This window comes from Candoia aspera, chromosome 3 (genome assembly GCF_035149785.1).
Source record: "Candoia aspera isolate rCanAsp1 chromosome 3, rCanAsp1.hap2, whole genome shotgun sequence".
NCBI lineage: Eukaryota > Metazoa > Chordata > Lepidosauria > Squamata > Boidae > Candoia > Candoia aspera.
The window spans coordinates 58,582,469-58,605,706 of record NC_086155.1 but is presented as its reverse complement, the minus strand read 5'-3'; the positions used below and the strand labels follow the sequence as shown (position 1 = coordinate 58,605,706).

The following is a 23,238-nucleotide window of genomic DNA, read 5'->3' as shown; positions in this document are numbered from 1 at the left end:
TAGTTACTACTGCCAGAACCTATCTTCCCAAGGGTGTCTCACCTGGAGTCCTCCCAAATCCTGGCCTGCTCCCACAACTTATACTGCTATTCTGGCAAATAAAGGGGGAAAATGTTTCAACCTCCAGGCTTTGTAGCATAAAGGCATGTCCTTTGGGAGGTAAATCAATCTCATAGGAGATAAACAAAATCAAACTTTATTTTGAAAAATAACTCAAAAGATAGGAAGTTCTATTTACAACAAAAGATGTAATGCTCTCAGCAGACCACAAGATGGTGCTGGTCTACTATAACAAGTTATCTCAAAAGAGGTCTTTTCAGTTGTGTATCAGATTCCAAGAAATAAGTAAACTATCTAAAGTTACACAGAATGCCTTACATTTACAGAGAAATAGGAATATAGTTTCTAACATAAATAAAAGAAATTAAAACATAACACAATGGCTAACTAGAGCAATTATCTATTAGTTTGGTAAGTTGAATCCAGAAGCAGTCCTCTGCCTCTTTGACCCTGGCACTCCTCCAGATTGTGGTAATTTCTGCCATGTATCAGAGCTGTTGGAAAGATAGTACACTCCACTTGTTTATCTCAGGTACCGAAATTCTTTGCTCAGTGTCCCCAAAGATCTTCATCTTCTAAATGAGCAACTCTCTGTATTTAGGAGGGCAGGAGCTGAGGGAATCTCCCAAACATACATACTAAAGCCTGTACCTGAGAGGTGTACATTCTAACTGAAACAATGTCTGCCATTTAGACTGGCAAGGAGACTACACTATTTTGAATGCTGGGTGGCTATTCACAAAATATGCATCCATATTTATGCCAACTGATGTAAAACAAGGTTGACTCTTGCCCTATATGGAACAGTGAATGTTGATACATACAGGAAATAATGGGTTGTAACCAATGGTTCAGGCTTTAGTAACATATTCTTCCCCTTCTACCCCCCATGAAATTTTCTCTACAATTTGGAAACAGTTATTGGAAAGGCTTTATATTTAACTCTTGCCTTTATTTATTTGGCCTGATTCTTAATAGAACTTGAGATTTCAGAAGCCTTCTACTGAAAACAATTTAATAAACTGATTTTTCTGTTAACAAAATGACACTTTTCTTTAAAAAACATGTTACATGATTGTAAGACGGAATCATTTCATGATGCACTTACCCAGTCTTAAAAGACATTTTCCTTACTACAAGTCCAGCACAAAGGAAAGGCTAGTTATTTTCAAGCCAAATATAACAAATATCTCCACTGCACTTTATGCCATTGTAGAAACTCAGTACTACAGAACTGAGAAGGTAAGAAAATTGCAGTCAACATTTTGAGAGAGAGAGAGAACAGTATATTAGAGTCACAGACCAACACGAAGTTTTGATCAATAGTGTGGCACAGTTAAGTCTATGTGTTTCCCTTAGATTTCAAATGTATTCTTAAATCTTTCTGGACAAGTTTTTATTATAAAACAATGCTGGGATTGTTTTATATTAATTGCTTTTTTGTTAATACAGTAAGTAGCAATCTAATGCTTAGCACAAGACGACTTCAAAATACTGCCTAATGTAAAAGATGATACACTTTGTTAGTAGCAGTATGTTTACAGTTTAAACTGCAAACAAGATTAAATGTTTAAAAGAACATTTAGAACATATTACCCGAAGTATCATAAAAGCATCTACGATGTGGAAATACCTTTGGCCCAGAATAGCAATTTTTTAAATCACTGAAACAATTACTGTTATAAAATTTCCTCAGTAGTATCTTACTGCTTTCATTATAATTTGCTAGTAATAAAACTTCAGCAGCAATCCCAGTGGAAGTCTTCCATGCTTGCAAGCACATGTTCAGACAACATTGGAAAGCCTTCAGAATAGCTGCACTGAGACTTCAAGAGGTTGTGCTGCCTGTCATGAGCGTTGATGGTGAGGAGGGGGCCCCTATCCAGGGGGGAAAACTCATGCATAGCAGTGAGGAGTTGAGCAGCCATTCAAAGAGACACAGATCAGACCCGCCTTGACTTTTGGGGTTTATCTGTCTGGGTTTTCCCATGCTTCTTCAGTTTGTTAGGATTGATGTCCTAACAGTCAGGAACCACGCTGAGACGAGGAATAGGTCTCCAGTGTTTTATTACTACATTAGACAGAAAATCCTAACAAACTGAAGAAGCGTGGGAAAACCCAGACAGATAAACCCCAAAAGTCAAGGCAGGTCTGTTCTGTGTCTCTTTGAATGGCTGCTCAACTCCTCACTGCTATGCATGCGTTTTCCCCCCTGGATAGGGGCCCCCTCCTGCTCACCATCAGTGCTCATGACACTGCCAGGTGTTAAGTGAAGCACCACTCTAAATGCTTCACACACCCCTGGTGCTGACCTACCCAGAATCAACTTCAAGAATAAGCCCCACTGCTGTGAATTGGTTCATATTTATACCAAATCTGGTAAAAAATTAAGAGAAACCAAATTCCACTTAAGCCACACAAATGAAAACCAAATAATCTGAAAAACATCTGTAAGTGTTCAGCACCTACCCTCCTTCCTAATCCACTTCTCTATGGCTACTGTTGTAAATTTAATGAATTACATAATTCAACTATTATTTTCTGTTACAGTAGTTTTCCAAGTTCATTTTCATGCATTGTGAATATTGCTTCAGTTCTGTACTCCTTTTCTCCCACAACGCTCTGCATTTTCTGGGTGTTTACTTAGAATCTTCTGCTTCCTCCATCTTAAAACTTAGATATTTTTCTGGACAGTAATTCACAATAATTAATGTGACAAATACAGCAGATGCAGACACTATCGTTAAAATTACTCTCAAGGCTTTAAACCAGTTGGGATAGGTGGGAAGAAGGACAGTATCATAATTCAGGGCTATCATTAAGCCTATGATAACCATAACTCCAGCTGTAGTGAGATCTTTAAAAAGCAAGGTAAACCAGGCTATTAATGAAGGAACCATACTGTTAGCCAGATTAAGCCAATCAGGTTTTGCAGGACTACCTTCTGGAAGAGTAAATCCCCACCTGATCCCTCCTAGGAAAGACAGCATAGAGGCACCATATGCAATTTGAGCAAATGCCAACTCTGGGTAGGAGACCTTCTGGATAGCCATTACTAATGGCACTGAAACAAATGGAATTAATCCTGCAACTCCTAAATAAATGGCAGGCTTTGGAGAGTCCTTGAGTGATGCCAAGTCAAATAGTGGGGTATCCAGCTTATCGGATGCAGATTCTGAAGGCTTCTTTCTGCTCCAACTGCAAGTGGAGGAATGGAAGTCCTGGATCTTAGTTATGCACAAAGATGCCTGTTTAAATAGCTGTAATTTTGGCAGGAAGATCTGAGAGCAGCAAGATTTATTCCTAGGCTGTTGAAATCTTTGAAGGTATATTAACTGCAATTGCAAATAAAAAACACATGTCACTGAAATGTGTGATAGCTTAAAGATGCAACTGCTACACATTTTGTCTCAAACTTACTCTTTTATCTAAATAATTTCTAAAATCATATAAAAACTTCAGTCTTTGTCTTTAGGATGGTATATGTTGTTGTTATATAGCCCACTCTTATTTGGGATCCATAATAGATTCCCATGCAAGGCATGAAGCATCAGGAATTCCTATACTAATGTTTAAAATAAATAACAGAAGGAAAATAGGGGTGAAGGTTAAAATTCAAAACAAGCTGTTCTCATCTCACAGGAAGTACTCTGATGCTCTTCAGCATCAGAGCACTTCCTGTGTGATGAGACAGCCTATTTCAAATTCAAAGTATTTTCCACATCTCTAGTATCTTTCCAGAGAAAATATAAGGTGCATGCAATTATACTCGTCTTTACTGCAATGCATGTACTTGAATGCAAGTAGAAGAAAGGTGAATGAATATTGCCAGAGCATTTCCAGGTACCTACATTTATAATGGAAAGGTGGTTTTCTTTCTCTATTCATGAATAACTACTACATAACACTATAGTACATATTTCAGTACTATAATGAATAAATGTTGAACTATGATTTTATGTCTTCATTATTCTGATCAAAATAGAATTTTTTAAGAGAATGTAATTTAAAATCTTAATCTTTTAACATGTCAGAGAACCATCATAAGAGCTGCACACATTAAATATATGGAGAGATTTCCATATTTCACAAAAGCTACAAAACAAACTATTGATATCTCTTCTGGAAGACGCGTATTAGGATTATCTTCTTTTATCCCAGTGTGTAAAGGAGGTTCTCTTAAAAAAATTAAATACAATTCAACTGTCTGGGAGAATTTTACCTTGGAAGGAACTTGGAAACAACATCGTTGTACAAAATGGAACATCTTCACAGACCTTAAAAGATAGAGAAAAAGTTAGATGGTTAACATTAGAATATAATGCATATGTGGATGACATCTTCCACACCACTACAATATGCTACACTGAAACAATCTTGCTCAAATGTAATTTAGGCATGGGATATTTAAGATATAGCAGTCATAATTGGAAAGTCAAGTGCAGACAACCTAGCAGCTAAAGCTGTTGAAAGACATAATTGTAAACAGCTTTAACTATCAACCTAATACTAGGGATAATATTGTACAGCATGTGAGCAACAACTGTATTACACTGTGTTATGCACTATCATGTATCCAATATCCCTTTGCTTATGATGGGTTTTGTTGTATATTCTGCTGTGGAATATCATTCGTGTTGTAAAAATACAAGGCAAATACTCCTTTAAATTAAGCTCAGCTCCTAATAACAAGACAGACAAAGCTGTATAGTTTTCTTGGCAATAATGGAGGTATTTTGCCACTGCCTTCCAGAATATTTGTTCAACTTTCTAGTCTAGTTGCCAACCAAGGAATTTCCTGATAGTCTCCTATCTGTGTACTAATCAGTTCTGACAGCACTTACCTTTTCCAAGATCAGCTAAGTATTATTATCTGCTGGGAATGACATTTCCCTAAATTCATTTTAATGGCATGGAAACTCTTCCTCATACTAGCAAAAATTTGAAATAAAAATATGAATTTAAGTCACATCTGCACAACATTCTAACCTGTAGTTAACCAAATCATGGTTACTGAATTCACCCAATTGTCTGGCTCCACACAAATACTAAACCAGATGCCAACCAATACTGGTTTGTGTGTACAACACATTCAGCTAAATACTAGCCGCAGGAGTCCCCAATATGGCACTCACAGACATCTCTTTTGATGTTAACAAGACTCCATTCTCACCTGATTTTATTCTATTTGTATTTTGAGAATTTTAAATTAAATGGTAAGTTAGCATGCTCCTAGCCTCAAGCATAATCTCTATTGCTCAGAATGATTCCAGGCTCACACACATACCCTGCAGAGAAGGAGAAAGAGATTGCTCTGGAAATAGGTTTACAGTAACTGACCAGAAAAATACAGTAGAGAGCATCCAGGGATGCTAAAGGGAAGCCACCTTACCAGTTTGCCTTGGATGTCTTTATATCAGCCAAGAATGCTTTGTGTTGCAAATCTACTTTCTACCAGAACATTCTCTCAAAATTCCAAATGTGTCCTGTGTCCCAAATGGTCAAAATTCCTAAACCCTTAACCACATTTTTATCAGTCATTATATCTATTTATCACACACAATTTATAGAATATATGAAAAAACTCAATCTAGAACAAGGTTTATATTTCTCAGTATTATTATAGCCTTAGTTTGTAACAACGTACTAACTACAGTAGTTGTGGAACCAAACTAGCAAAACAGTTTAATCAAATCAGGATCTACACCACATATTTTCTATAACCTAAAACATAATAGTCAAATTCAATTCTTTGTGATTTCATGGACACTCCACATAGTTTTCTTGGTAACAATCTAAAAGTGATTTTGCCACTGTCTGTTTGTTCAACTTCCCAGTTATCAGCAATCTTGGTATTTCTCAGTGGTCTCCCATGCAGGTCTGACCATGCTTAGCATTTGAGATCAGTCAGGATCAACTAATGCATATATGTACGCATGTATTTATATGAGTGTATATACAAATTTAAAAAATTAAATTTAAAAACCTTTTAAGAATTAACACAAATCCTTCTTGCCTTCTCCTCAGTTATTATACCGAAAGCAAATTCTTCTTTCCTTTACTGACTTCATTATCAGTATCCGAATTCCTCCACCCCGATGATACTCAGCCCGTCTCCACGTGTCCCTCTCCCCACTTATTAGGACCTGAGATACTCACCATATACCAGCAGGAAAAACTGAGGTAGCTAACAGAGAAGCTGATACTCAGAAGATAATCCAAAGCGGGTCACCCAATATTTGGTTTAGTTTTCGCAAAGAAGGGGGAAAAAAAACACTTTCCTAAATGGCTTTCCAGATTCGTATAGTACGTTTTCCAGAAAGTCAGAGGGACCCTACGGCATAAAAATTGACGACTTTCCTAAAATATTGTACGAAGCAAGAGAAACTTATTTTTGCTGGGTAAGTACGTCTCCAGTAACATCTACATCGACTCCAGCAGGACCCGAAACATCACCCGTTGGAAAGGCAAGGTATTTCCTTTGCTCCCATTTAAGTCCGCCGGGTACGCGCGTCACACCATTAGGCTCTCAGCCTGAAACACAGGCTTCCCTTCAGTTCCTGCTTTCTGTAAGAAACACGTGCGTCAGCCTGCTTTTCTGTCTTTTGGACTGTTTGCTAGTGCTTTCTTTTGCGCGGAGAATGGCTTTAATTCTGACAATTATGCGGCATGGTTAGCTACTGTGGGGCAGCGTATGCAGAAGACTCGAAGCCATGATTTCTCTAATCATGGTTTACTGCATGCGTTGGATTGATGCAACATCAGGAACCATAAACCATGGTTTACAAATGACAAGGACTGGGACTATATAACAATAACATACTAAGATGCAACAACAACAACAAAAAGCCCATTTTGGCTTTATAGGTGCTCAATCCAGAATGAAGATCCATCAGGACCCTTTATTATTTGGATGTCTTTATACAGAATTTTTTACATTCATTGCATCTATATGGTACATAAAATGCCAATTATGGGCTACATGTTATATGTTTTATAATATAACTGCAGGATAACTTGAATTATAACACATCAAATAAATATATTTATGTGTTTCAATTATATCCTGCTTTTCCTCTAGGAGCAAAAAGTGGCTTACAGAACACTCCTCCAATTTTTCCCCAAACAAAAATTCTGTGAGATGAGGCCAAAGTCATCTTACGAAGTTTTCATGGCTAACAGTGGATTTGAATCTGGATCTCCTCAGTCCTAGTCCAACACCTTAATTATGGACAATTATGGCTCATATTTATAGGCACAATGATTTAACAACTTTTGTGTGCTTCTGAGACAAATTTCACACTGACAAAACTGTCATTCCCATCTCACCCAGTTTTGCACTGAATAAGGAAGTGTGAATGATTGTTTATTTGACAGAATAAAAAGATGCAATTATTTCTGTCCAGAAGGACACTGGCTGCTACTTAAAATTCTAGAAAATGGAAACATAACATTTACTGTCTGATGCTCTGAACAGTCAGCTTTACTAAAGAATGATATTGTAGAAACATTTAACTAATTTGTATGAATCAACAAACACATTTCACATTATGCTTCATAATAAATTATATCCTTTTTAATTATCCATAAAAAGACTACTGCCTTCTACTATACATTTTCCCTTTGCTATAAGTAAAATAATTTTTATCTTATTTGGGGTACTTTAATTGGTATCAAAGAAAAATGTACAGAAAAAATGAAGAAGCAGATATTGTTTGCATGGCAGAGAAAGGATGTATAAACATACCATAGTTATTAATGGTTTACCCAGGTGATAGTTTACCAGGTTAACCCATTCAGCACATGGTGGATCATAAACTAATCACATTGGCTGTATGTGCACAACACATTAGCTGTAGTGTGTTTATTTGATGGGTTAATCTACAGATTTAACTGTGGTTTCCTCAACCAGGTTTTCTGAGTTTGCCTAATGCTTTGAACCATACACAGACTGAATTTGCACAGGCTAGGCTAACTATGATTGTGGTTCAGTGCATTTTGTCAACAGTGCTGCCTTGTTAAAAAGAAAAAAAAAGCTAGCTGTCCCTATATTTTCTGGGTTGGTTCATAATTTACAGTAGTGGATTCCTGGGCTGGGTAGGGAGAACAAAGTGTCTGATTTTTCTCTTTTTAAAAAAATTATTAATAGAAATGATCCAGTTTGTCTAATGACATTAGTTCAGAAACAGAGGATGTTATTTAGAAGAACAGATAATCTACAGTCCTCATCATTGTCTGGCATGCTGTTGTAGCTATTTGAGATCGTAACTTTTATTTTAGTAGCTTTTTTAAAAATTACAGATTAATATTCTAACCTACAGTCACTTGTATGTACTAGTTTTCTTCCAGAGGAATACATTAACTGATTCAGAATAATCTACATCTTATCTAGGTCTGGCTCATTCACAGGAATGTAAAAGGCCATTTACAAGGGCATGTTGGCCTAACATTCCTCATTCAGTAAATTTTACTGGCTCATGGATGTCTTTAACAAGACAACTTATGGTTTACAAACCACAATGTCTAAGCCAAAACCAAACACTTGCAATGTTATTTTATTGTATAAACTAGGCCACTTTAAGCTCTAATTGATTGGCTTAACTTCCTATATGAACACAGCCATTAGTTAACAACCAAGGTTTGTGGTTAATTTAATAATTAAATGTATATGACACCTGACTCCCAGTGACTCTGGGAGGTTTACAAATTTTTAAAAATATTTTGAAACAAGGGAACAATGCAAAAACACAAAAACAACACAAATCAAAAGGAACAAAAATGGCAGAGAAACTGGGACAAACAGCCAGAAAAGTATGATTAAGCAGGCTATGCTGGAATTTACAACTTTTAACATACTAGGTACCTTGTTGTTGTTTATTTGTTTAGTCGCTTCCTACTCTTCGTGACTTCAGGGACCAGCCCACGCCAGAGCTTCCTGTAGGTCATCAACACCCCCAGCTCCCCCAGGGATGAATCCATCACCTCTAGAATATCATCTACCTATCTTGCCCTTGGTCAGCCCCTCTTCCTTTTGCCTTCTACTCTCCCTAGCATCAGCATCTTCTCCAGGGTGTCCTGTCTTCTCATTCTGTGGCCAAAGTATTTCAGTTTTGCCTTGAATATCATTCCCTCAAGTGAGCAGTCTGGTTTTATTTCCTGGAGGATGGACTGGTTTGATCTTCTTGCAGTCCAAGGCACTCTCAGAATTTTCCTCCAACACCACAGTTCAAAAGCATCGATCTTCCTTCTCTCAGCCTTCCTTATGGTCCAGCTCTCGCAGCCATATGTTACTACAGGGAACACCATTGCTTTAACTATGTGGACCTTTGTTGTCAGTGTGATGTCTCTGCTCTTACCTATTTTATCGAGATTTGTCATTGCTCTTCTCCCAAGGATTAAGCGTCTTCTGATTTCCTGACTGCAGTCAGCATCTGCAGTAATCTTCACACCTAGAAATACAAAATCTTTCACTGCTTCTACATTTTCTCCCTCTATTTGCCAGTTATCAATCAAGCTGGTTGCCATAATCTTGGTTTTTTTGAGGTTTAGCTGCAAGCCAGCTTTTGCACTTTCTTCTTTCACCTTCATCATAAGGCTCCTCAGTCCCTCTTCACTTTCAGCCATCAAAGTGGTATCATCTGCTGGGTACCTACAGATGGATTAACCACCCAGAGTCCCTCTTCTGGGGGAGATGGGTGGTGGCTTAATATGAGTAATAAATAAAATAAATAAAGCTTTTCACTAAGTTTTTCTTACCTAACAGACATATCCTTAGTTTTGTATAGGCAAAACTAATCTTAGTTTGATTTCTTGAAAGCGTGCAGAAAACTGCAGGAGAAAAATAAAACTTTGCTATGTTTCCATAGCCCACTTAGTTCCAAACTAGTCGGCACGGTTTTAGACTGTGCAAACCGCCCCGCCCCGTATGGTTAGTTTATGGATCAGTGTGTCACGCAAGCCCTGGATAATGAACTGAGTTATCCACGAGTAACCGTGCTGCGAGAACACAGACACTACCGTGCAATAACAGCAGGGTTCTGCCAACTGGAGAGCGGCCGAGAACAAAGCGTGAAAGATAATAGTTGCAGACCGAGCTGAGTGTAACTTAACGCCAACAGAATGATACACGCTCACGCATGCGTAAACGAGACCTGGCGGACTCCACCGAGCGTTCCAAAGAGTCTTTGATAGGCGGTACGCGTGCGGCTATTTTGTATGGCTTACAGAGTGAGCGCGCGTGCGCTCCACCCTTGGCACGGGCTGGGCCAGGTGGGCGTGTTTCTTTCCCCTAACCCCCCCTCGCGTGAGTAGCCCCGCCCCGCTCCGGCCCTCGGCCGGTCCGGGCAGCCATTTTGGGCAGAGCTTTGTTATGATTCGGTCTGAGGAACTGAAGCTACGGAGAGAGTGAGGGGGCGAGTTGGGGCCTGGTTCGGTGAGCACGGCCTTGCGTGGAGAAAAGAGAAGAGGAGCTGGACTTGAGGAGGGAGTTGAGTGGCTGCCAGCGTCGGGGAAGAAACTGAGGTAGGGAGCCAGCGGGGGGAGTCCAGAGTAGGCAAGGGGGCGGGAGTGTAAATAAGTGGTGCTTCGGGAGCAGGAATTGGGAGAGAGGAAGGAAGAAGGTGGCTGAAGGCCTGCTGTATTGATCTGGTGGGTGAGGGAGTAGGTGGGGGGAGTTGTTGGAGGACAGTGGCTGCGGAAGCGTTTGGAGGAGAGCGTTTGGGATGAGCGGTGGACGGAGAGATGCTGGAGACGGGTTAGGAAGAAAGGTAGTTTCGAGACCCCGTTTTCGTGAGAAATGGAGGCGGAGGAAGAGGAGGATGGTGTTAGAAAAGCTGGAGACGGGAGGGGGGTGAGAGAGCTTCGATTGGGCTGGAGAGGATTGATAGGAGGCTGCGGTAGGCCTCGGAGTGCAAACTTGAGTGGGGGCGGGGTGGGCAGGGCGGCTGGCGTGTGATTTGAAGAGTAGACGAGAGAGGGTATTTGTAGAGGAAGGCGTGAGGATTTTGGTGGAAGTGCCGCTGTGGAAAGGGAGGAAACGACGGCAACTTCGCGGTGTCGTCGAAAAGGGGTCGGCACCGGAATACACTGCTCAGTAGGAAGTGTGATAGTTTGGAAGAGTCCTTGGGCGCCGAGTGTGAAGAATGGGGTATATCTGGCTTGCGAGGAAACGATTCGTTATGTTTCGCGCGATGAAACAAAACTGGAAACATTCGGAAGGTTTAGCTCGGTTTTGTTACCTGTGAAACAGCTTTTACTATTTTCCAAGCCCCAATTATTAAGGAAGAAATATCAGTGGCATGGATTTGATCAAGTAATATTCGCTTTTTCTGGAAAAGCATAATTTTTGTAAGATAATTTTTTCCCCCTAGAAGGAAGGATTGACTTGTGCTAAACTAAATCATGGCTTTCTGAATGAATCCTCTTGCCTGTTATGCATTAGCACTAAACCAGAAGCTAACCACATTGGCTAGATTCACAGGATGTACTTAAACTGGAAAGTAGCCAGCCACATTTTAGCCAACATATTGTGCTAATCCAGCCACTATTGGTAAAATTTAAATAAGATTTTTAGTTAGGTAATCCCAAAGTTAGGTTATCTCGAATCCAAATACCTCTGCCAACTTGGAAGAAACTTATTTGGGGAAATTAGAAATTAATTTCCCATAGGGATTGGATTTACACATTTTTTATTTTATTTTACTGAATAAATCATAGATGGGTTCACACAACATGCCAAGTTAGAAGCAAACTGCATTTCCATCCAATATTTTTGGAATGCTTTCCACAAAGTGGTTTGACAGTCATTTATACTAACATATTTTCAGTTCCAGGAAACATATTTTATTTAGAGATTTACATGCACACTTCCAAAAGCTTCCCCATGATGGCTTAAGTAAACAATTTAAATTCAACATTTAAGAAGCTAAATCTAAAGTAACATTAAAAAACCCTATGATAGTATCCTAAAGCATAGTACAATTCCCTGTAACTGCAGATTGTAGGGAGAGTTGTTATTGGGTAAGGTTTCAAAAATTATTGTTGATTCTTTACAGAGCTTCTCTTTGAAAAATTCCTGATAAACTTCTGCAGGACCCAAACCTGGAACAGAGTTTGAACCATTAGACTAGATGTTGTCCCTTTGAGACTAGAATAGGGATTCTCAACCATTTCCTGTACTGCTGGATCACCAGAGTTGTTTGGGGCTATTATGAAGGCAAGCTATATTCAACATTTTTAACACAGTATGTTCTGATGGTTCAATGTGGAGCAAGCATTTATTCACATTGCTGTCCTACAAGAGTGTGATTTAAATCCAGGGAATGTTACAGTTATACAAGATGCTTGAGCAGAAAGTTATTGCTAATATTTTAATACTGGATATAATACATAATAGGCATATGGGATTATATTACTTTATCTCTTGTGGATCACAAGTTGAGAATAACTTTGCTAGAACATTTTTTCAAGCTGAATTGGCCACTAACTTAAAGCTACTCACTTTTCCCACTAGTAAGGGATATTAATTAAAATATTTTATGATCCTGTAAAGAAAAATGGAAAAAATGAAAGCCTAATAAAATTGTGAATTTGGACACTTAGCAAATTCCTGTAAATAGTGTAGTAGGTCTATCTTCATCATCTAACCGTATCCCTAAAATATGAATGTACGTACCTTGGCCAGTCACACACACTCAGCCCAGCTCACCTCACAGGGTGGTGGTTGTGGTGAAAAGAAGAGGAGAAAGGAGTATTAGGAATGTTCGCCACCTTGAGTTATTTATAAAAATAATAAAGGTGGGATAGAAAATAAATCAAATAAATACTATTTGGCCAGGATTAAGGTAGTAAGATATCTGTTAATAGTTTGGATATAGGAAATCAGGCCTTCTATTGGAGGCTTTACTTTTAATGATATCCCTATATGTTATGTAATAACTTGCTTGTGGGTAGCACTGCATTTCCACTGTATTTGAACTGCTTAGTTAAAAATCTGGCCAGAAATACTCTGCAGATCATATGGATATCTGTGGGACCAATCTGAATAAACAGACTACAGTCTGATACAGTATCACCCAACATTGGAGAAGAAGCTCCCCAGTAATCATGTTTTATCATAAAAGTGTATGATACTCCAGATAAGAATCTTCCCACATTTGGTACAATTTCTAGAAACAAATTCTAGAAATCATTGTGAAGTATTTCATTATTTCTGTTCATTAAGCAATAGAAATAAGTTGTTACTTAGCTCATCCAACACTTGTACTATATATACTGTTGGGGAGAACAAAACTGGATATTCATTTACTTTGAATTTTCCTTTCTTTTTTCAAGAAAGCAGAGCATTAAACTTCTGAAGTAAATTAATGCATGTTTCTCCAGTGTAGTCTTGTTCTTATCTGTTCAAGCAACAAGTAACAGTTTGCATAGTTGGGCATTTTTTATAATTTGGCTACATATGAACATGAACTCCTTTTCCTGTTTACAATACACAGTTGTAAAATATTAATATCAGTATAATCCAGAAAGGAAGCTAAAGAAAATTGTGCTTTAAATTCCCTGTGATACCTATTAAGCAGGTAGTACTGTAAGTAAAGCTTCTGTTCAGTTTAGTTAAATTCATACTTCATATTTTTGGGGGAGATTGATTATACTTCATACTATTTCTCCTAATTATTTAGTAGCTTGTTTCTCTCTTCAGAAATTATAAATTAAGTAGGCCATATATTTTTGTAATTAAGGAGTCAGAATTAGATACATCTGGATGCTCATAGTGTAGTACAGATGTTAAATTAATCTTTATTTTAAATGGACAGAAATGTAACCTATAAATGTCAAATGCTATTATTGATGTTCATGTGCTGGATGCTGTAATTTTTTTTATTCCATGCCTCCCTATATGCATGAACATCCAGCTCCTTTTTAACAATTATATTTTTTATCATTTATAATTGTTAGACATAATTTAATTGAGTTTTTAATTTGTTCCCAAGTGATTTAAATCCCAATTGATCTAAATCTGAACTGATTATTTTTACACTTATATGGCTGAAGACTGCTTACATTAAAAATTCAGTAGAAACAATCAGAAAACAAAGTGTGTAAAAATGAAATGATGCTGTGGGGAAGTACTTAAAACACTTTGGCCCATGGCCTGTTTGAAAAGTCAGGTTTTCTTTGCCTTCTTAAAGGAGGGTAGAGATGCGGCAAAGTGGACCTCTGGGCAAATATTACAGAGGGCAGGAGCTACAACAGGGAAGGCATGCCTACAGGATCTAATAAGATGGCATTGTTTAACAGAAGGGACCCAGAGTATGCCCACTCTGGCAGATCTTACAGGATGGGCAAAAACAATTGAGAAAAGCAGTTGCATAGATATTATGGACTTGTAGGCTACTAATTGTCAAAAGCATTTTTTCTGGACAATTTTAATAGTGCCTGGAGGCAATAACTTATATTGATGTGACAATACCTAGAAAGAAATATATCAGATAGTGAAACCAAATATGGATGTATTGCTACAGTAGTAGAAATGAAATACTGTATATTTTGAGATACAGATAATACTTTAAAAAGGCATATCTTGCCATTGGTAATTTCTGTTCTTTGCAGTATTCTTCTACATATTCCTAAAAGGTAGTTTTCAGCAATTTAGTGCACTGTTGCAAAGTTTTGATGAAATTCTTTCCCTTGATTTTCTTTAAGGGAACTTCAGTCTTCAGTGAAGGTTTTCAATTTTCTTGAGTTAAGGAATGGGATTGTTTTGCCTACTGGAAACTTCCCTTCATGGGCCATCCTGGAATTGGCATATTTTATACTTGTTATAAATTAGAGATGTTCAACTGCTTGAAAAATAGGAGTTCCCCCTTCTCAGCTGCAAAAGAGGCATAGCATGCAATAGCATTCCAAATCTGCTTTCATTTTATGAATATGCTAAAATAATATGGGGGAATCCAAACTTCAAATTAGTAAGACAATTTTTTTGTTGGAAGTCCTGCATAATGTTCAATGTATATTTTACCCTATTAATAAGAATATATTATAATTTCTTGTTATCTAAAGGATTAGAATATAAGTACTGAGAAAAGTGGCAGTATGTTTAGTTAAAATAGATTTTGATGTCAATACATTGCTCAGCTGCTGTAAATGTTTCAGAATACACCTCTAATACTGGAGGATTTGATAGTTTATTTATGGAATAATAAGATTGTAATAAATATGAAGTTTTTAGAATGCAAAATATATATATTCAGAAGCATAGGGAGACATAGAATTAGGAATTAGAATGTCTGATACAAGGTCACAGAAGACCACTTTACCATATACAGTTGTAATCAAAGTTATTCAATCCCCATTGCAAGTCAGGTTGATCATCAAAATGTACAGACTTTCAGCTGTTGCAATGAACAAATCAAAAGCAATTGAAATAGCTCAACACAATGAATGCTTCAAGTGGTGTCCCCAACTGAAAATGCAACTTACAATGACTTCTCCAGTCTCAAAATTATTCAACCCCCTGAATAGAATCAGTCACAACTGCACACGTACAGTATGCAAGACAGGTGTTGTCTCAAGCACACCTGATGCAACTAACCTGGGGCTTTGTTGGTTGCACCAGGTATGCTTGAGCTGGAGCACATGAAATATCTGAACTGGCTAGGGGTTTGCTGAGTATCACGTTTGACTGCATGTTAGAAATACAATATGGCTATGTCAAAAGAATGGTCCAAAAAGGTAAGAGAAGAGATCGTCGCCCTTCACAAACAAGGAACAGGATATAAAAATATAGCGAAGGCCCTGAATGTTCCTAGAGACACTATTGGAAGCATAGATCGCAAGTTCAAAGTTAAAGGAACAGTGGTTACACTACCTGGACGGGGCAGAAAAAGGAAGCTGTCAGTGACTGCAATCAGATTTCTGAGAAGGCAGGTGGAAAGAAACCCTCAAGTGACTACAAAAGACTGGCAGCAAGACTTGGTGGCAACAGGCACTGAGATTTCAGTGAGCACAGTAAGGCACGTACTAAACACAGAAGGTTCCCATGCCAGAACTCCAAGACTTACACCACTACTGACCCAAAAGGACAGGAAAAGTTGGCTCCAATTTGCTCAAACTCATATCAATAAGCCACAGAAGTTTTGGGATTCTGTTCTGTGGAGCGATGAAACAAAACTGGAACTTTTCGGCCCAATGGATCAGCGGTATGTCTGGAGGAAGAAGAATGAAGCATACGCCGAAAAGAACACTCTGCCTACTGTTAAGCATGGTGGTGGCTTCGTGATGCTCTGGGGCTGCTTTGCGTCCTCTGGCACTGAAAACCTTCAGTGTGTGGATGGCAAGATGGATTCATTGAAGTATTCGGAAATCGGAGAAAACGTCATGCCGTCTGTAAGGAAGCTGAAGCTTGGGCGTCATTGGACCTTCCAACAGGACAATGATCTCAAGCATACCTCAAATTCCACTAAGGCTTGGATGCAGAAGAAGTCCTGGAAGATTCTACAGTGGCCATCATAGTCACCTGACTTGAAGCCCATAGAAAATCTCTGGTGGGATTTGAAGAAGGCGGTTGCAGCACGCAAACCCAAGAATGTTACTGAACTGGAGGCCATTGCTCATGAGGAATGGGCTAAGATTCCTCAGGAACACTGCCAGAAGCTGGTGTCTGGCTGTGCATCTTGTTTGCAGCAGATCGTAACAGCAGAAGGGTGCTCTATTAAGTACTGAAGATGCTTGCCATGAAGGGGTTGAATAATTTTGAGACTGGAGAAGTCATTATAAGTTGCATTTTCAGTTGACTTTGTGGACACCGCTTGCATTCGCTGTGTTGAGCTATTTCAATTGCTTTTGTTTGATTTGTTCATTGCAAACAGCTGAAAGTCTGTACATTTTGACTTTCAACCTGATTTGCAATGTGGGTTGAATAATTTCAATTACAACTGTAGATGTCATGGGCCTGTGGATATAAAATTACAATTAAATCAACAAATATTATTTTGTATATATTGGACACTTATGTGTCTTTTCAACAACCTGGGGTGAATGTGGAGTACTCAATAGGATTATGAATTGTCTGAAGAATTGTATTATCAGTATCATAAATAAAGAGTGGCAGTATTTTTAGTTAAAACACCTTCTAGCATCTAGATATGGACTGTCAGCAATAAGTGTTTCAGAATCCCCTACAGTATTAGAGGACTTAGTGTTTTCTTTTTGAAACAATGTTATTCTTTAAATACTGTACAAATTTATAACAGCAAGCCTATGAGGATTATAAAATGTTTTCAGAATACATTACAGGAATCGCTGGAGAAAGTTTTGCTGGATGGCTATATGAGGATGCAGTGGAAGCAACAAAGTAAACTCTGCTACCCTCCCTACCATGCAGTAGGTGGGATTTTGTAACGTGACACGGTTAGCTATATGAGTTCTCTGATTCTATACCCATGATGGGTGTCTCAGACAATTCAGAAAACCAAATGGAGTATTGTAGAAATAGCACTTTTGGGGGGTGGGGGAATGCCTTTGAGTCAGTGTTGACCCCTGGCAACTGCCTGGACTGGCCCCTGCAGTTTTCTTGGCAAGACTTTGGAAATGGTTTGACACTGCCTGCTTCCTAGGGCTGAGAGTGACTGGCCCAAGGTCACCCAGCTGGCTTTGTGCCTAAGGTGGGACTAGAACTCACAGTCTTCTGCTTTCTAGCCTGGTGCCTTAACCACTATTCCAGACTGGCTCTCTAGAAGTAGCACTGGAGCAAGTCAGTTTAAACTTATCTACTCCAACACAGGCATCCAGATTAAATATCTATGATGTACCACTGTCTGCTCATTTCAACACATTCAGCAAAGGGGAGTACATAATTTTATTGGTAATACTGTAGATTCCATTCTTGAATGGCTCTTACATATAGAAAAGGTTTCTATAATTCAATCAGAACCTGCGTTCCTGTACATTAAACCCACTGTTTTGTATCTTGGAGCCTTGTATAATATGATAATCAGTCACATATTATATCTTTTCATGTATTTGAAGGGAGTTGTCATATCCCTCTCAGTTTTCTCATAAGGCTAAACATTTCCCATTCCTTCAGTCTTGCTTTATAGGATTAATTTCTAGTCCCCTGATCATCTTCATGGCCCTTCTCTGAACCTGCTCCAGAGTATCTGAATTCTTTCTAAAGTGTGATCCAAAGAATGGGATATAATGCTTGAGGTGGGACTCTGATCAATACAAAATTAAATTAAAATGTTTCTTATACTTTATTGTCCTGTTTATTGAACCATTAGTCATTTTTTATAACTTCAGACATTTTAAAAAGTTGTTCATGTGAAAGTTCCTCATATTTGAAGCAGATGAGATAAACTGTGCTTACACATTCTCTTTGAATTCTTTTAATAACAATTTTATTGTTACAAAAAATGCTATGGTGTTCAAAATTTCAGAAGCCAAGGCACTTTAAAACATGATACTAGTTTGCAGGTTTTACTTTCTATATTTGTATGTATACATGAAAATACAACCAGAATTTTGTGCAAAATGTTTGGAATACTAGAGTTGGAGTTCATTGATTTTTCACACAGAACTTGACTCTTGGTAGCTCTAAGCTATATTGATTTCATTGATATAATTTAAAGGCAATATTTTTATGGGGATCATTTTGTAAACTATAGTTAAACCAGAAATGCTTGCTGATCCAGTGTATCTCTAGAGATCTTCTAATGGATCATATTTACCTTTGCCTACCCCTGTTCTAGATAGCTAAAGTTGTTTAATCAGTCATAATTTCTTCTGTGGCTGTGTGACCAGCAAACTATTAAGAACTGACAAAATAGAGCTACTGAGTGTAAAAACTGAAGTCGGTGTCTCAGGTTTTATATACACTTCAGTGTACTGTTATGCATGCTAATTTATTGTAATATATGAAGCTGCTTTGGAAGATTTGCATTACTTTCAGATGATAGTATATTATATTTAAATTAAAAGTGAAGCTTTTGATTCATAGTACTGTAGTTAAGAATATAGTGTTAAAGGTAGTTCTGAATTTTTTAGTGTGTTTCTGCTGTACTGTACTCTTAAAGTTGCTTATTTTTCATCTTTCTCAATGTCAGGGAGGGTAGCAATCTGTAGGTACAGAACAGAGGGCAGAGGGAGTGCACTCCAAAGCAGTAAGTGCTGCAAGAGCTACACAAGATTAGGGGCATCTGAGGAAGACGTTGGGGAGAGAGGCATGTAGACCATAGATGGTTTATCTTCTAATATAATCCACTGACTTTCTTTTTTTCAGCTTTAAACATACATTGAGTTGTTGAACAGCCATCTGCAGTAAAATTGTTAAGGCCAGATTTTAGGTTGACATAAGTGTTACAGTTCAGACTTAATTTACATTTTATGAGAAATACATTTCCTCTGTTTTCTTAGATCTAAGGTAGCTATCAGCCGAGATACACACATACTCTGACAAATAATACGATGCAATACAGTAATGTTGTGAAATAGAATCTCAATTCGAGTTCTAGCAAAGGCCTTTTTAAAGATCAAAGCCTGCATCAGAATGCATACTTTGTTAGAGTGCCATAGGCCACTCCAGGGCATCATTTTAGAATGTTGGCACCATACTGAGAAAGCTGTCTTCTTTGTGGGCACCTGCTGATCACATTTGACTGCTTTTAAAATAGAAAAGCAGGATAAAAAATATTTAAAATAAGTAAATTTGACAGGATGATCCAAGACAGGGCCTCTAATATTGAATGGAGTGTAAGAGAGAAATATATATACCCTAGATTATTTAACTTTAGCAATCTCCTGAGGTGTGCCTTATGTCCAGATGCAGATCAATCATGGCTTTAGTAAGTAGCAAGCTTCATTAATTAGGCATACTTTGATAATGAGGGTGATTTGGATAAGTATAAATTCTTAAGCAGTCTTCTGAGTAGGGTTTCAGAAATGGCTTTCAGTGAGGTACTTGCTAATACAGATTTGCTATTTGGACATGCCTAACTTTCCAAAAAAAAATCCAAAATAAACAGTGTTTGCTTTAGGTGACTTTCAGGAAGGCACTTGTATTAATTCAATATGGATGAATGAGCCTTTACCCAAGATTTAGATACTGTGTACTTCATTGGTGAATGGAAAGGTTTTGCCTATAGAAAATTTCATGGTTCTGAATTTGTGGCTTTAAAAATGCTTTGAAAGGAAAAAAAAAAACGATATATCTGCCCACTTTTCTTGATTGGGTAAGATTCAGTGTTGTGTAAGAGTTCAAAACTATAGACTGATTCCCTTAAATTTATTGCAGGAATGAGATATTCTTGAAAACAGCTTTATGTTTTGACAGAAAAAGTATTCTGTTCTGCAGAATCCTAGGTTGTGGGGGAGTACCCAGGTAGTGAAGATCAAGAGCATACAAATGAGTCAAAAAATTTGCCAAAAAAGTGATCCACTTCCAGTCCAAGAGCCAAAAACCATATCTGAAGAGGGATAGGTGAAATACATGGTGAAGGTGAAAGCATCGATTATGAAATCTGTGTGGCAAGTTTAGGGTTCTAGTCACAGAGGACAAAGTAGATTGTTAAAAGTGTTGTCAAATTATTCGTATGTGTTTTTGTGTCCTGCTGGTTGAGTTCCTGCTGCATACGCTCAGCAATTTTCTCTGCAATGGTTCTTGACAAGACTGTTGCTTCCAACCTCCTAATCTAGTATCCCTGCACCTCAGCAAACTCCTTCTCTAGCCAATGGGGTAGATACTGCTTAGGAGTCAGAAGGTGATGTTTCAGATCAGAATGATAAGTAACAGAATACATGCAGGTGGCAAGAACAGGATCCTGTTCGGGTGCAATGGTAGAGCATTGATCAATGGTAAGGGAAGTGTTATGGCTTTCACTTGTATGATTTTCCCACATATCACTTTGTACTTCCTGCACTCCTTGGAATCCAAACTAGTAATGACCAAAACTTTCTAGACTGATAAATCACAAACTTTTCTTATTTTTATTTGGAGATAGCTTTGGTGTCCACAATAATAGCTTTTATAGTTAAGATTTTTAGAACAATTATATGTACCATATTGCATATTTGCATTCATTCATACTATGCCTGAGCACAGTAGTAAAATAAAAGTAGGAAAGAGATATAAGTTTGTTTGGGGAATGGCTAATGTTTGCTCCTAAGAAATGTAAGCAAAGAGTGGCAAACACTTCATTAAAATTCTGTAAGAAAGACTACATTCCAATAAATGTGTCAACCTGGGAGCAAGTACTTGGTTTTGTTGAGTGCTGTTCTGTGTCCAATTCTGTTTTACCATTCCCAGCTCCATCCACTGTAGGCAATTCTTCCTGCTTCAAAAAGGTATGTAGTTTGGACCACATTTCTTATATTGCAAATTGTGGTTTATACATAATTGAAAATTGATGTTATGGTAAATTGCAGGCATTATTCCTCAATAACTATATGAGAACCCTCCATTAATTTACCAAGGTGGGGATGGCACACTAGTACTGAGCACAGATAATACCCTTGTTAACCTATACTGTTTCATTAGAAATAGAGATCATAAATAATGTGTCTTTGATAACCCTTTTGTTCATTTTTATGTTTGCTGATAGGTGGTATTATTTTTTTCCCTCTTCACAGAGTACTTCGTGAATTCTACTCATTTTGATGGAAGAAGACTATTGCCCAAATGTGAACTCTTCATTAAAATACAACCATTTTTTTCTGTTTTTAAAAGCAGCAATTCAGCTACAGTAGAAGGATAGCTTACTAGCTTGGCTCTTTACTTTTAGCTTTAATCGAATGCATAGTAGGAACAGTAGAAAGACAGTAATAATTGAATCTTGTATCTTCAAGTTGCTTTTAGTTCCTTATTGAGGAAACTTAAGTGACATTATGTGAAAAGCTTTTCAAAATACTGTTTTTAAGAAAGCTAATTTTTAGCCACGGTTAAAGATGAATCCTGCATTTTAGCATTTATAAGAACAAAGGTTTAATACACCAGAATTTGCAAGACACCTCAGAATCTGTAACCCTCCTTTTCCCCTGCCCCTTTGTTTCAAATTCATTTGTCGCAGAAGATGAACAAAGTGGATTTGTGAAATTCACCATTAATTACAGTGCTTTTCTGAATGCTGTGCAAATTTGACAACTACTTTTGTAATGTAATAGCTGAATTACACAGCATTGTGACAACAGCGAACAGTTTAATGAGGTGAATGCAGTTGCAGCTTTCCAAAAATGCACACTGCATTTTAGGTTTTTTTTTTTTTCCTCATATGAGTTCAGAGAGCATTTAAGATGCGCAGCTAGAGGGGTAAGGGGTGCAGTCAGCACGAAGTGCGGCTTCTCGTGCTTCCTTTGGGACTCACCATTGCCACACAGCTGGCATAGGTGCACCCTGGCCAAGGAAGGAACCTGGAAATCAAAGAAAGTATTAAAGTGAGAGTGGACTGCAAAGGCCAAACTGGGTAAGTCACTGTGGGACACTGTTTGCTTATAGCTACACAGACTTGTTTAAATCACCATATGAAGGAATTGTTTAATACACTATATGAAGGAACATCTCACAAAGCTTTTAATATGTGCCATTGTAAACAAATTAGTGAACTATTTCTAGATAAGTGGACATCAAAGTAATTTGAAAAGAAAATCCTGTTAGTGAAACACTATTTTGGAGAGGAAATGTATGCCAACTTCTTCCTCCAATAGGAGTTTTTATTTAGCTCCAGTAGTATCTGTAGGTGATGGTAGAACCTGGTCTCTGATTATTTTGACTGAAGTGGCTTGAGGGAGTTGGAGTAGACAGGAGCCATAAGGCTACAGTAACTCAGCCTGGTGCTGAGTCAAATTAAATTTCCATTAGCTCCTAGAAAGCTGGCAAAGTGTTTTCCAAACTCTTGGGAACATGCCCAGAAATATCTGCTCTTTTCCATTGTTTCTAGAAAGGCTGACTGTGTGGTGGTTCTCTTGTCTTAGATCCTGGCCATGAGGTTTGATGCCTCACTTTATTGAAGAGAGACACTGGACCTAAATGGCGCAGCATGACTTTGTTCCTGCCTGGCTTAACTTCTCTACGCCACAGTCTGCCAAGGTAATTGTTAAATCTTAGATCAACTGCCTGGCCAAGGTAATTGTTAAATCTTAGATCAACTGCTCAGGCAAATTGTCATTTTGATTATGAAATGCATAAAA

General features: G+C 37.9%; 2 protein-coding genes across 4 annotated transcripts in view; one reads left to right on the top strand and one right to left on the bottom strand.

Annotated features, from left to right (window-relative positions):
* Window positions 1-2,320: 2,320 nt before the first annotated feature.
* On the bottom strand, window positions 2,321-6,484 carry TMEM69 (transmembrane protein 69). The gene is made up of 3 exons (XM_063297850.1): window positions 6,220-6,484; window positions 4,283-4,337; window positions 2,321-3,395 (listed from the first exon to the last, which is right to left on the bottom strand). Exons 2-3 carry the CDS (start codon window positions 4,325-4,327, stop codon window positions 2,700-2,702), a joined length of 741 nt encoding a protein of 246 aa, XP_063153920.1. The 5' UTR covers window positions 4,328-4,337; window positions 6,220-6,484; the 3' UTR covers window positions 2,321-2,699.
* Window positions 6,485-10,387: 3,903 nt separating this feature from the next.
* The window catches only part of GPBP1L1 (GC-rich promoter binding protein 1 like 1), a 31,903-nt gene continuing 19,052 nt past the window's right edge, over window positions 10,388-23,238 (top strand). The window contains exons 1-4 of one of the 3 annotated variants that reach the window (XM_063297848.1): window positions 10,388-10,581; window positions 21,362-21,399; window positions 21,685-22,514; window positions 23,023-23,137. In XM_063297848.1, coding sequence (XP_063153918.1) covers window positions 23,078-23,137 — 60 coding nt within the window. In that variant the 5' untranslated portion in view covers window positions 10,388-10,581; window positions 21,362-21,399; window positions 21,685-22,514; window positions 23,023-23,077. The remainder of the gene's footprint in view (window positions 10,582-21,361; window positions 21,400-21,684; window positions 22,515-23,022; window positions 23,138-23,238) is intronic. The other 2 variants (XM_063297847.1, XM_063297849.1) reach the window with 2 other exon arrangements.